Source organism: Coregonus clupeaformis, unplaced genomic scaffold, assembly GCF_020615455.1.
Source record: "Coregonus clupeaformis isolate EN_2021a unplaced genomic scaffold, ASM2061545v1 scaf0103, whole genome shotgun sequence".
Lineage (NCBI taxonomy): Eukaryota > Metazoa > Chordata > Actinopteri > Salmoniformes > Salmonidae > Coregonus > Coregonus clupeaformis.
In genome coordinates, this window is record NW_025533558.1 from 569,181 (window position 1) to 584,537 (window position 15,357).

The 15,357-nt window shown below is 37.5% G+C and overlaps 1 protein-coding gene across 4 annotated transcripts; it reads right to left on the reverse strand.

Moving 5' to 3' along the window:
• Positions 1–297: 297 nt before the first annotated feature.
• On the reverse strand, positions 298–7,075 carry isl1a (ISL LIM homeobox 1a). Of its 4 annotated transcripts, none has more exons than XM_041870474.2 (6): positions 6,735–7,075; positions 6,023–6,212; positions 4,760–5,019; positions 2,669–2,952; positions 1,992–2,180; positions 298–1,517 (listed from the first exon to the last, which is right to left on the reverse strand). In XM_041870474.2, exons 1-6 carry the CDS (start codon positions 6,760–6,762, stop codon positions 1,401–1,403), a joined length of 1,068 nt encoding a protein of 355 aa, XP_041726408.1. In that variant the 5' UTR covers positions 6,763–7,075; the 3' UTR covers positions 298–1,400. The 4 variants fall into 4 exon arrangements, with proteins under 4 accessions (XP_041726408.1, XP_041726410.1, XP_041726407.1 ...); XM_041870476.2 differs by having other exon boundaries at positions 1,992–2,159; positions 6,735–7,073; XM_041870473.2 differs by having other exon boundaries at positions 2,669–2,955; positions 6,735–7,073.
• Between the last annotated feature and the right edge of the window lie 8,282 nt (positions 7,076–15,357).

The window sequence follows — 15,357 nt, forward strand, 5'->3', positions numbered from 1 at the left end:
TCTAAACCGAGTCTTCTTTTAATCACAGTGATAGCTATATACAATTTCATTTTAATCGAGTTCCATATGAAATCACTAGGCCTAAAGGAGATGTAAAATAATGGGATGAATGCAAGGCGAGGACCAAGAGGCGCAGACTTTGTCTGCCGTCGTATGGCTTACATTAAAGTCCATGTTTATTAGGTGAAATAATCCTGGAGATATATTTCTACATATGGCGTTGTTTCACATAATAATATTTAAGAAAGGGACAGGACACATACAATTTGGATAGATAATTCAGAAAACACGGTACAATATTTTTTTCCCTTTTTTACTTCAGTATAGAAGGTTACACAAAAAAAGTGGCAAGTCTTTCGACCATAAATAATACATAATTTTGTTGTACAGGAATAAACGAAAAAAAAAAACCGCTAACGGTCGTTATAACTTAATACTATACACATCTTTGGGAAAGAAAAAAAATATTATTGGACGGACACAAACTCACACATCATAGTCCCACGAAGCTTGTGGCATAATAGAGGTATACCTTGTTGCAATGCTTTAGTAGACCTACTTGGGCTTTACCAAGGAGATAATAACAAAACAATGGAAAAGCAGTATTTGCAATCCACTCCAAACATCGTCATATCAGCGGGCGAATCTCAGGTCAAGCTTCTTTTTTTTTTTTATAGAAACAGAATCGGCAGACAGTCATTTCTTTGTATATTCAAACATCACGCACAACAATGCGCAACCGTAGCCTAGATTTCAGATGTAATCTTCAATAATTAAGTTTATATTTTTCCTAGAGGTCCATGGGGTCCAGGGTTTTTTTTTTGTCGAAGTGTATGTATGGTGTTTTCTTTTTTCTTTTTTGGCAAAACTGTAAACAAGCATTTCCAACCGGCAGCACCAGTCATGGATGATGTAGGGAAATCTATACATCTCGTTACGCATGAGTCGCATGATTCTCAGACACCTTATGTAGCAGACAGTTGAGCGCTCCACCGGATCCTTACAACACGCTTCTCCTTCTAGTCTACACCACGGTCATCTCTCCCCTCTCCTCTTCTCCAGGGGTTGTTTTGCGGCGAGTGGACAGATGGACGTATGACGGACGCTTGGACAGATCTAGGTAGGGTAATAATCCCATGATTGTCTTCACAGTGTAAAACTACAACCGGGGGGGTTGTTTCGTAGTTAAAGAGGCTTCGTGCAGTTGGAGGAGGAGGAGGATTCTCTTTTATCTCTCAGTTCGAATGAAATCAACAAGAGAGGTGACATATTGTTTCTTTCAAACCCGAGTCAAGTTTTTTCGGTTTTCAGTCAGTCCGGCTTTGTCCAACTAACATCCACTCGTCATCAGTCGGAAATATGACATAGTCTGACGTAGTTTACAGTCAGTCGGCGAGGCCCTACGACTCTATAGGGCTCGAGACCATGCTGTTGGGTGTGTCCGGAAGTTGGGATGACATCGAGGCAACTTCGCTCCCTGTTGAGTTGGAACCAGGGCCTCCCTCCGAGAAATTGACCTGAACAAAGCAACAGAACAATGTTAGGCTGACTGTCATTATTCACATGTCAAGACATTAGGTCAATATATTATGTCAATAATATATTTTAGACAAAACACTTCATATTAAATGTATAGTGTCTGTCTTGGATATGACAGTGACATCTCAACAAATACATCACATTATTGACACACGTCAAGATATCAGGTCAATATATAATTTCAATTGTATATTTTAGACAATGCAATAAAATTTAATGTCAAATGTCTGCCCTCCATATGACAGTTGCATTTCTACCCCATTACGTCACATATCAATAGCCTAATTATATCAAATAATAACTAACATAACATTAAACATTAAAAACAATAAAATGACAATCTAACCGTTACTTGTTATTTCGTTTACACTGTCTCCCAGACAGACAGTTTAGTGTTATAAAACAGCTTACGGTCTCTCCCCATATATATATATATTTATATATGAACTCACCAGTTGTTGAAACGCGGGCTGGTCGATCTCACTCTGTAACGCGAAGTCACTGAGGACCTTCCAAGGCGGCTGGTAACTCTGCACCTCCACTGGGTTAGCCTGCAAACCACCGTCGTGTCTCTCCGGGCTGGCCGCCACCATCGGAGTGCCCGTCATTCCCTGGATATTCTGCAGATAGTCCCAGAGAAACTGCTCGTCATATAAAGTTCAAAAATTAGCACGTCAACATTGACCCAACAACAACAACAAAAAACACAACATTAGGTATTTAGAATAGGATGGAGATGCTTGGTGCGTAAGGGGCATGCTGGATATTTGAGGTGTGTGTGTGTGTGTGTGTTTGTGTGTGTGTGTGTGTGTGTGTGTGTGTGTGTGTGTGTGTGTGTGTGTGTGTGTGTGCGTGCGCGTGTGTGTGCGCGCGCGTGTGTGTGTGTGGGTGTCCTAAATAAAAAGGGCACGTATGCGTCTGCGTGTGGATATATATTACGCATTCACAAGCAGACGCATAGGATCAGGTCCCTGTTTTTATTTCACCCCAGTTCCTTCATGACATCAAATGACCAGACAAGAACAGGAGTATTCTAATGAAACAGTTACAACAGCTACCAGCATTTTGACCGATAAGAACACCACTGTATTGAATCCTTTATTTAATAAAGACCAGACAGGGTTCTCACCGTTTTGTCGTTCGGCTGCTGCTGCTGTAACTGTTTCATCAGAATACTCCTCTTCTTGTCCTTGCAGCGCTTGTTTTGGAACCAGACCCGGATGACTCGGGGACTGAGGCCGGTCATCTCGACTAGTTGCTCCTTCATCAGTGCGTCGGGCCTGGGGTTGGCGTTGTAGCAGGTCCGCAACGTGTGCAGCTGCTTTTCGTTAAGGACCGTCCGGACTCGAGTGGTCTTTTCCGGTTGTTTGTGGACGTGCGGTCGGAGCGCGGGCTGTCTGGCTGATATTGGGTCTGCTGTTGAGAAAGAGAAGAGTACAGACAAAGAAATCATTATCTATCGGCACTTCAACACCGTGGCTGTATAAAAAGACATTGTGTTGGGATGCAAAAGTTGAGAATACAAAAACAATATACACTTTGAAAACTACACCAGCACAATAACCCACGGTAGCCTATAGGCCTTATGATGCTTTACCGAAACGACCGAGCAGTGCCGCTTAGTATGGAGTATCCATTCAGCCTGTTGTTATCCGGGCCTTATGGAAATATTGTATTACTTCAACTATCAACCAATCCCGTTCCGGACTAATCAATTTCACTTCCGTTTTTCAGTTCGTCCAAACTTTGATTAGACCTACATTTTTCACTGAATCCACCGAGAATTTGATCACGTCTCAACAACAAATCAACAACAAAGAAAGAGCAAAGCCCATGTTTTATAACAGCTATAGGCCTGGGTAACAAGAGATACCACTGGATTTCAAAATGAACGTCCAACATTATCACCTTATTATGCGTGGATGGGCTGTATGTTGGTATACTTTGATATTAGCTTGTGTGTGATTATGTCATTTATAAAACGGTATAACTTTAAAGTAAAATGGTTATAACTTTCAGTGAAAGTGCATTCATGTCAGTTTTAACATATAGTGTAAATTACTTGTATTGGAAAAACGGTGGTCAGCATTTGCGGTCTTAACGTGGACCAGGGCGCAGGCAACGGCGTGAGAATGGACCGTCAAATAGCCTACGTTTCTTACTACATTGGTGCAGACTTTATGAATGGATAATTCCTTATGAACGAAGTGTTGTCAAAGTATAGCTGTGGCTATCTGCCGAGCTTGGGTTATGTAGTCTGTTTAAGGTCAGCACTAGCTGCGAGTTCGGTTACACATAGGCCTATATGTACGCACCCTGAGGAAATAGTATATTCGACCATTCTGAATGCGTGGCAAACTGGCTTGCATAACTCCCCCCAAAAGCCACATAAAACAATGATATCAGTATTGTGGCATAAAGCACACATGTAGGTTACATTTATCCAGGCCATAGCCACCCCACCCCCACCCCACCCCCACCCCCAAGCTTCAGTACGAACAATCCGTATAATACCATCTACATCTAACTAGCTCAAACATTGGATTTTAATTCCTAGGCTCTCCCATCATTCAACCATGAAAAGACTTTGCCCCAGATATCCCAGATATCATTCCTTGCCAGGGACGTTGACAAGAAGCGCATCTATGCAAATGTATTTAATCACTGCACAAACCGATAATGTGGTTCGCGAAAACAACTGCAACGACTAGTATTCCAACTAGTTGGAGGAAAAAAAAAAATAGGCTACATTATCGGTTTATATTTATGACATGTAAACAAATATATCAGCAAATATATTTGCATATAATATTCAATTTATTCCACGATGCCTGTAAGTGTTAGAAATGTATATTGAAACTCAGGCCAGTACTGTAGAGATGTATGGCTACACGGAAAAACTGCTCATCATCACAACATTCTCCAATAAAATACGTTTTGGGTTTCGTGCTTCTATTTGTTCGTTGTAGCCTGTTGCATTATGGGACATGACAAAGCTTAGCCTATCGAAACATTTGAGTATATGATGCTATACATTCGTCTTTGTCTTTTATGTGTTTAATATGAATACCCTTTCACAAATAAATCTAAATAATTCCCATCCATGAAAGAAAGAAAATAAATACAACATCAACCGAATGGCCAACACCTACACCAGCCAACAAGCCCACAAAAAATAAACCAAAAACAGCACTGCCATTGATATAAAGTGTTAACCTACCTGCCATTTGTAAAGGTCGGGCCGGGTGAAGGGGGCTGAGGGGGTCTCCGGCGCCCATTGTGGCCCGCTCCACGACGTCATGGTCGGCCCGGCAGAACAAGCCGTCCTCCCTGAGAGCGAACTCGTCCCCCGGGATGAGCTGTCGGCTGCAGGCCACACACCGAAAACACTCGATATGGTACACCTTGGAGCGCGCTCTCATCACGAAGTCATTCTTGCTGAAACCGATGTTGCATTTAGCGCACTTTATCCCGTATAACCTGGAGGGTAAAGAGAGATTGGGTGACCGGTCAGAGTCGGCTAACGGTGTCACAAGGCCCACGGCCCACTGTTAGGCGTTACTGTGGCAGGGCAGCGCGCATAATAGGACAAACACAGGGACTTTTTAAAGCAGGATTGTTAGGCTTTAATATTGAGGCGTGTTCACATCACACGAGATTACTTGAAACCTGTTTAAAATGTTACATTCATAAAGACAAAGCACAGACCTGTTCTGTGGTAACAGAGGAGAATGGAACACATATCATGAGCATATAGATATAGGGCTATTATATCTTGAAATATTATTAGAATACTCATAGTAACATTATTATTATTATTATTATTATTATTATTATTATTATTATTATTATTATTATTATTATTATTACAGGCGATAACGATACAAATTGTCGAATATATTAATTAAATTGTAGTCTATATGTAGGCCTAATATATTTGGCCAATTTGAGGGATAACAGATTATTTCAATTATAGGCCAATGTAAATAATATCGCCCTAGACTTCACTAAAGGACATCAATGCAGTAAAATATTGCAGTACATAAAAAAATGTGTTTCTATAAAATAGTTTGTACTGAATATGTAAAACCTGTTGTAAAGTAACTCGACAGTAAAGTCCACCTAACCGTGTGAGTCCTGATGTGGGTTTCGACAATATTATTACTAGCCTGTTATTATACTGACAAGATAATAACAACTTAATTGCAATTATGCTGATTTGGGGGTGATAAAAATCATCAATATTAACACTGTGTGGTCTGAAAATCCAATATAAAACGGTATTTTTGATAGAATATCTAAATGTTACTTTCCAATACAGCTGTCCAGACTATCAGTTATGATAGTCACTCTAAAATAAATGTTGATGTCCGCTGTATAACCATGTTATTACACGATAGCCAGTTAATACGTGAATGTGTCAATCAATCAATAAGAAACAATGTTATCAACGCTATTAAATTTCATAACAAACAGCTCTTACCTGACATAGTCCCTTTTACAGTAGGTTTTCCCGTCTCGGACAAAGCAGGTACACGATTCATCCAGATACTGATTACACTCTGCACACTTCAAACAGGCAGCGTGCCACTCGAGGTCTGGAGAGACCCGCAGAATATACTGGTCATGGATCTGGTTCCCACAGCCAACACACAGCGAGATCAGCCGCTTTTCTGGAGAACAAAGTCAGAAGAAAAATATTATAATATATATTAGGACAATTCTAAAGATTATATTGAGTATAAAGAATGTCACATAATGTTGTGGTGTGTGTGTGTGTGTGTGTGTGTGTGTGGAGGGGGTAGGGGGGTTCTATAATGTTGACTATAATGTCAACAATAACCATAGTAATAAAAATCATAATCATAATAATCCTTTAGTTATTTGTTATAATTTACTATAAATAATATACATTCGTTATTAACAATAATAACATTATTTATGAATGTGCTATAGTTTAATGTACACTGCTATTCAATGATCCAAAGTAACTTTACTGACATTGAAAGACTGTATCCTCTGGACAGGTATTGTAAAGCAAATTCCGTGGAAACGTGTCATTGAATGGGACCTGCTACCACAATAAACCGTTGGCAAACCTCAAAGAAAACAAATTGACCTACGAATTAGTCTAATGTCGCCGAAGTTTTGCATCACTCAAAATAGAATAGAATAGACGAACCAGCTTCACTTACTTTTCTGCGGATCCCCCATATCGCCCATGTCCAAGAAGTAAGGAGGCGTTAGGTCCACTTTTAAAACGTGGTGCAACAGTTTGAAGCTGGGGGTTTTCCTTTTCCTCCGGACTGCGGTATAGAGTAGTTGCCTGTGTGCTGTGCCGGTGCTGTCTGAGAGGTGGCCGGGTGTTGCAGGACTTGTTTGGCCGCGGAGGAGCTGTTTTAGTCGGTGGGGAGGGTGGGGGTGTGAGTGTCTGTGCTGCGGTGCCTTGTCCCTGTGCTGTGATGGGGCACGCTAGTCCCTATCTCCCACACAAACTCCCTTGCATCAACTCTACTCTATCGCCACTGGGCTGACGTAGGACACTTTAACGTCATCTTTATGGGATGCTGATTGGTTATGAAGACAGGAGCAGCTGTTAATGTTAGCCCAGTCTAAGTACCCGCCCACCCGGCTCATATTATGGACCACTGAAGCAAGGCTTTTTTTTTTTTACAACTTTGTCATTGATATTATGAAATCATTAATGTGTTTACTCATTAAATTATGAATTTGAATATTGGAGTCAAGAAACACAATTCAACACAGCAATAGGCTACGACTTTTTGGATGGCGGGATATACATGCAGTGTCTTGAGTAGCTAAATATACATCTTTAAATAGGCCTGTAAGAATTTACATTATTTCTCTTGGAGAGGTAAAATGAGGTAAAATGCAAGGTAAAACGTCAGTTATATCTGATTAACCATAATGCCAAATACAATTAGAATGGAACAGAACAGAATAGAATGCGTTGCAGTTTGTGGTCATCTACTGTATGCCTAAGGGCTACTTCTAAATTTTTTATTGTAATTTTTGTTTGTTAAAAAGGAACCGAATTACTCACATTATGAACCAATATTGAAATGGTATAACCCCAAACAGCTACGAATGGTTTTCATACAGTTGGTTTGGGGAATAAATAGCTGCTAGTGTTTTCTTAAATTTTTTACAGGCATGGTCATAATGTTACAGTGTGTCATCAGTCTGCAGGGTTGTCAACCCAACCGTCATTAACATATATAATTACACATAATGATACCCCTAAACCAGTCGAGACACGGGCTGGAATACAAACTCACATTGTGGGGCATCAGATAATAACCCGGTAGAGAAAGAGACAACATGGGACGGGTTGGCATGATGCGGCTCTCTCAGTAGGTACATGTTATTTCAGGCTGGGCATTTTTTAAGAGGATGGTTTTATTTTATTTTGACTAATGTGTTGACAAAATCTGTGTTGCTATTATAACCGATTTATAGGCAAACAATAAATAGTTCAAATAAGTCTACTAAACATTCCTCAAGATTTAATCTACTGCAAATCGGGAAGACATGGTGTATTTCTGTATATGGACTGGACTACACATCTCTGACCCAACAACCTTTGGTCGACGTCTGAATAGCTTGCCAGCAGCAGAAAGAGTTTAGGAACCAACGGGGCATATTAGACCCAAACACGCCCTCTTGTGTTAGCAGGATGGTCCTATTCAGTAACCCTTTAAACTCCACACACAGAGACATAGACATCATCATGTAGAATGGTGGTGTCCTATACTGAACAGGCTTTCATTCACAGGCAGGTGTAATTTTAGTAACACAAGATCGTGATACAAGACCGTCAGAAATAATTTATATGGTAGACAGTGGAGTATAATTGCATTACTTTTCCTCTGAAAAGCTTTTTTTCTGGAGAGTATAGCATTAAAAACCTGGATTCATTCTGGAGAACATTCAATAGTGTGTTTGAGTGTCAGGTAGAAGGGGATGGAGTGAGAGAAACGTGATGGAGAGAGAGAGAGGGAGAGAGAGAGAGAGAGAGAGAGAGAGAGAGAGAGAGAGAGAGAGGGAGAGAGAGAGAGAGAGAGAGAGAGAGAGAGGGAGAGAGAGAGGGAGAGAGAGAGAGAGAGAGAGAGAGAGGAGAGGGAGAGAGAGAGAGAGGGGAGAGAGAGAGAGAGAGAGAGAGAGAGAGAGAGAGAGAGAGAGAGAGACAGAGAGAGAGAGACAGAGAGAGAGAGAGAGAGAGAGCGAGAGATAGGGAAAAAAAACTAGGAGAAAAACCCAATAGAAAATCTATATACAGAATCCTGCAAAATTATCCTAAATATCCAAAAGAAAGTACCAAATAATGTAGAGCAGAACTCGGAAGAGTCCCTTTAATTGTTAATATAATGGAAAGGACAGTAACATTTTGGCAGCCAAAACATCCTTACAATTCAAAGCACTGGAAACCCAAGAGCTGAACCATTATTGTCCCCTATGTTAATTGTTAAAAACACTAAACAACCCTATTATCCAAACCCACAGGGAAATCAATCAGATTGTTACAAAAATGTTAACCTCATGTTTGACAAATTAGTAAAATGAAACAAAAACACAGAATAAACGAAATTGCTATTTGGCCCTCAAAAGAGAATACAAATTGGCAGAATATCTCTACTCCGTCAGAGATACAAAACAGAGCCAGATCCTGACCAAATACAGGCTCAGCGACCACCAACTGGCTATAGAGAAAGGGGGGACATAAAAAAAATGGCTACCCAAAGAGGTGTTTATGTGGTCACTGCAGGACAGGGGAGGTAGAGACAGAGATGCACGTTTTCATCTGCTGCGAGAAAAACTCTCAAATAAGATAATATTTTTTCAAGAAAATATCTCAATCATTCCCAATTTCTGTGCATTTACTAATGACATAAAGCTGGGAATTATTCTGGGTGAGGGAGAAACTGCAAATATTACTGCCAGATATGTACATGATTGCCATAGCCTGAGGGACATCCCATGACCATTAAAGTATTGACATTGTATATAACTGACAGTAATACATAGTGGAACCATCATCATGTTGTTGTTTATTTACTGCACATTCTTTCTTTGTCTTTTTAGAATCTTGTTTTTATTTAATTAAATGTATCGAACAAAGATTCCACAATACAACAGCAGTAGTGTTGTACCTGTATACATGATTATATGTACTATTATTATTATTATTATTATTATTATTATTATTATTATTATTATTATTACTACTGAAATGAACTGTATTTCATTATCTGAAATTACTGAAATGCTGTACCACTATACTATTTTGGCAATATCTACAAACTGTATTCCACGGCAATAAAGCAATCTGAATCTGAATCTGAGAGAGAGAGAGCGACAGAGAGCGACAGAGAGAGAGAGAGAGAGAGACAGAGAGAGAGACAGAGAGAAAGAGAGAGAGAGAGAGAGAGACAGAGAGAAAGAGAGAGAGAGAGGGGGGCAGAGAGAGAGACATGGAGAGCGAGAGAGCGAGAGAGAGAAGTGGGGAGAAAGAGAGCAAGAGCGAGAGAGAGAGAGAGGGAGAGAGAGAGAGAGAGAGAGAGAGGAGGTGGGACCTATGAAAAGGGGAAATATCTCTTTGTGGTCACTCTTCTTTTCAGGAGCACCGTGGATGCTCTAACAAATAATTATAGGTATTACCTGTTCCAGACTGCACTGTTAAATTGAGGAATGATTAGCCTACATATTTAGGGCTTGACTAAATTACAGTCTAACTAATACTTTCTCAACAATTTAATCAAATCTGCTGATAATTCAATTGTAACAACAGCACAGCTATGGTTCTTGAAGTTGATAATAATGTAATAGTTCTAATTAAATCGTAATACAATAATATAGTAATAAAATGTTTCTTCTTCTTCTTCTTCTTCTTCTTCTTCTTCTTCTTCTTCTTCTTCTTCTTCTTCTTCTTCTTCTTCTTCTTTTTTTCTTCTTCTTCTTCTCTTTAATAATAGTAATAACAATACAACAATTTATGATAATTATACTTTTGAATAATCAGAATCATAATTAACCCCTTTTTGATAATTCCATGTTGTAAAACACTGTAACCTGATATTGTTAGCGATCAGATAACATGTTACATGGTTTAGTGGATGGGCGTTTATATGTTTCTGGGTGTGTGTGTCAGGTGTGTGTGTGTGACAGGTGTGTGTGTGTGTGTGTGTGTGTGTGACAGGTGTGTGTGTGTGTGTGTGTGTGTGTGTGTGTGTGTGTGTGACAGGTGTGTGTGTGTGTGTGTGTGTGTGTGTGTGTGTGTGTGTGTGTGACAGGTGTGTGTGTGTGTGACAGGTCATGACACAAGGCCCATTGCATTCATAACAGCTAGACATTGAGAGTCTTACTTCCCAGGAAAGGTTTCTGAGTGATTTATTCTTTCATATCGTTTATTGCACCTGCACCTTGTGTGAAGCACTATGCGACCACCATAACTCATCTGACCCCTCCCCTCCCCACCGCCATGGCATCCTCCCTATAAAGACTGATTATATACTGTATACTGCCTTGAAACTGGGAACATGAACACTCATATGTTGAATACATATGTGAGAAATGTCTGGTTTTTGTATGTTGAGTCAGTAGCTCGTTTTTGGTGATTGAGGTGATCTCTTGTTTTTGTAATCGTTTCATTTATATATGATCAGGATGTACAAATATAATAAGAAAAGCACATTCAGATTGCAACTGCGAATATAATGAGTTACAATATAGTGAGTTACAATATAGTGAGTTACATTATAGTGAGTTACAATATAGTGAGTTACAATATAGTGAGTTACAATATAGTGAGTTACAATATAGTGAGTTACAATATAGTGAGTTACAATATAGTGAGTTACAATATAGTGAGTTACAATATAGTGAGTCACAATATAGTGAGTTACAATATAGTGAGTTACAATATAGTGAGTTACAATATAGTGAGTCACAATATAGTGAGTTACAATATAGTGAGTTACAATATAGTAAGTTACAATATAGTGAGTTACAATATAGTGAGTTACAATATAGTGAGTCACAATATAGTGAGTTACAATATAGTGAGTTACAATATAGTGAGTTACAATATAGTGAGTCACAATATAGTGAGTTACAATATAGTGAGTTACAATATAGTGAGTTACAATATAGTGAGTTACAATATAGTGAGTTACATTATAGTGAGTTACAATATAGTGAGTTACAATATAGTGAGTTACAATTTAGTGAGTCACAATATAGTGAGTTACAATATAGTGAGTTACAATATAGTGAGTTACATTATAGTGAGTTACAATATAGTGAGTCACAATATAGTGAGTTACAATATAGTGAGTTACAATATAGTGAGTTACAATATAGTGAGTTACAATATAGTGAGTTACATTATAGTGAGTTACAATATAGTGAGTTACAATATAGTGAGTTACAATATAGTGAGTTACAATATAGTGAGTTACAATATAGTGAGTCACAATATAGTGAGTTACAATATAGTGAGTCACAATATAGTGAGTTACAATATAGTGAGTTACAATATAGTGAGTTACAATATAGTGAGTCACAATATAGTGAGTTACAATATAGTGAGTTACAATATAGTGAGTTACAATATAGTGAGTTACAATATAGTGAGTTACAATATAGTGAGTCACAATATAGTGAGTTACATTATAGTGAGTTACAATATAGTGAGTCCCAATATAGTGAGTTACAATATAGTGAGTTACAATATAGTGAGTTACAATATAGTGAGTTACAATATAGTGAGTTACATTATAGTGAGTTACAATATAGTGAGTTACAATATAGTGAGTTACAATATAGTGAGTTACAATATAGTGAGTCACAATATAGTGAGTTACAATATAGTGAGTTACAATATAGTGAGTTACAATATAGTGAGTTACATTATAGTGAGTTACAATATAGTGAGTTACAATATAGTGAGTTACAATATAGTGAGTCACAATATAGTGAGTTACAATATAGTGAGTTACAATATAGTGAGTTACAATATAGTGAGTTACAATATAGTGAGTTACAATATAGTGAGTTACAATATAGTGAGTTACAATATAGTGAGTTACAATATAGTAAGTTACAATATAGTGAGTTACAATATAGTGAGTTACCATATAGTGAGTCACAATATAGTGAGTTACAATATAGTGAGTCACAATATAGTGAGTTACAATATAGTGAGTTACAATATAGTGAGTTACAATATAGTGAGTTACAATATAGTGAGTTACAATATAGTGAGTTACAATATAGTGAGTTACAATATAGTGAGTCACAATATAGTGAGTTACAATATAGTGAGTTACAATATAGTGAGTTACAATATAGTGAGTTACAATATAGTGAGTTACAATATAGTGAGTCACAATATAGTGAGTTACAATATAGTGAGTTACAATATAGTAAGTTACAATATAGTGAGTTACAATATAGTGAGTTACAATATAGTGAGTCACAATATAGTGAGTTACAATATAGTGAGTTACAATATAGTGAGTTACAATATAGTGAGTCACGATATAGTGAGTTACAATATAGTGAGTTACAATATAGTGAGTTACAATATAGTGAGTCACAATATAGTGAGTTACAATATAGTGAGTTACAATATAGTGAGTCACAATATAGTGAGTTACAATATAGTGAGTTACAATATAGTGAGTTACAATATAGTGAGTCACAATATAGTGAGTTACAATATAGTGAGTTACAATATAGTGAGTTACAATATAGTGAGTTACAATATAGTGAGTTTCTATACAATACAATATGGCCCCTATACGTCAAGCTGCAGGGATGATTCAGCTGTGTTACTCAGTATGGAGGATGTCCATTTGCACCCTGTTATTTAAGGCTATGGGCGTCTCTTTGTCCCATCTCTCAGTGCCACTCAAACTGCAACTCCATTCAGTTACAGCTTCTGTCTTGACTTCTCTGTTCTGTTTTGGAGTGAGTGATAGTTTTTGGAGGAGGATGAGGAGAGCAAACAAACAACCCTAGTACTTGTGTGAAAACATTATATCATACATTTATCCGTGTCATATATCATATATTATCTGCTGCTTACATTATCTGCATATTACACTATCTCTATCTTACATGATTGGTATCATACATTATCCGGATCTTACATTATCTGTATCTTACATTATCTGCATATTACACTATCTGTACCTTACATGATTGGTATCATACATTATCCGTATCTTACATTATCTGTATCTTACATTATCGGCATATTACACTATCTGTACCTTACATGATTGGTATCATACATTATCCCTATCTTACATTATCTGTATCATACATTATCCGTATCTTACATTATCATCCATGATGACACATGCTCTCTTTATCCAAAACAGGAAAAATTAAACAACTTTCTTCATGTAGCGATAATAGAGGATAGAACCTAATAAAATATAATGTGTATAACTCTGAAATGAATGGAGATATCATACAGCATAGTAGTGGAACCTTTCTATTGTCTTACCCCTTGCTTCCCACTGGGCAAAAAGTGATGAATCAATGTTGTTTCCAAATCATTTTAACAAAAAGAAATGCAATGTGATGATGTTGAATCAACATGGATTGGCCTAGCTAAAAGGCACCAAAATAAGGGAATTTTGTATTTTTTTTTCTCCCAACTTTTAACATAAATCCAATGACATGGTGACATTTTTTGTTGATCTCACGTTGAGTTGACGATAGCTGACAACTCAACCAAAATTCAATCAAAAAACTAGATATTGAAATGACGTGTGTGTGTCCAGTGGGTAGGGACCTCACTGTCTACATTTATCACAGCTAGTAAGAACTGAGAGAAACCGTGCAGAAGGAATGGCCAGATGTAAGACATAAAAAAAAAAAGGTCTCTTATGACCTTAGTTCTTGTTCCTAACAAATTATTTACGTCCCTGTGATATTTAATTAATCGTGTTGTGTTTCATACAGAGTTTTAAAGCTCAGAACAAGATGTCCCCGTTGAAAACAATACTTTTATAATAATAATCTTGTCTGTGTGAACCTGTTGGGTGTGGGCACTTCAAGCTGTACCACAGGGGGGTTGGGAGTCATACAGTAGTTAGTGTTTAGCCAAGGAACAATGAGGTCTCCTTGATAAAACACACTATATGGGAAAAGGGGAAAAGCCTAGTTTATTTATATAATATAGTGAAAGCAAACAATTTGAATCAAAGCATCGAATCAAAGCATGGATTCATGGTGATTTGGAGACTAATATGTTTCATGTATGTAAACCGACCTGTCAAATATCACGTGCAAATGAAGAGTTTAATTCCAAAACGCTACGTGTACATTTTTGGAAATGTTGGTACATTAGCTTTGTATTGTTTAAAGACATTGTGAAATATATAGGTGTGTTTTTTCACTATCTAATCATGTCATGGTGTTGTTCAATGACAGACATGTATTTGTTTTAAATCTATCACCTGATGGTTTAATTTCAGAGACAAATAATCAGTTATTTTTTTGTGCAAAATACTATATATCCGCCTCACTCGCAGAGAAATAAGTAGTACTGCTAGGTTTTACACAGTCAAATGTAACAAATAACTACATTTTAAATAAAGAAATGTACAAATGATACATTTGTGACGTCAATATTTTTTAAATTTTGTTTTAAATACAGTAATATCATATCTGTATGTAAAACATTTACATTTTAGTCATTTAGCAGATGCTCTTATCCAGAGCGACTTACAGTGCATTCATCTTAAGATAACTAGGTGGGGACAACCACATATCACAGTCAAA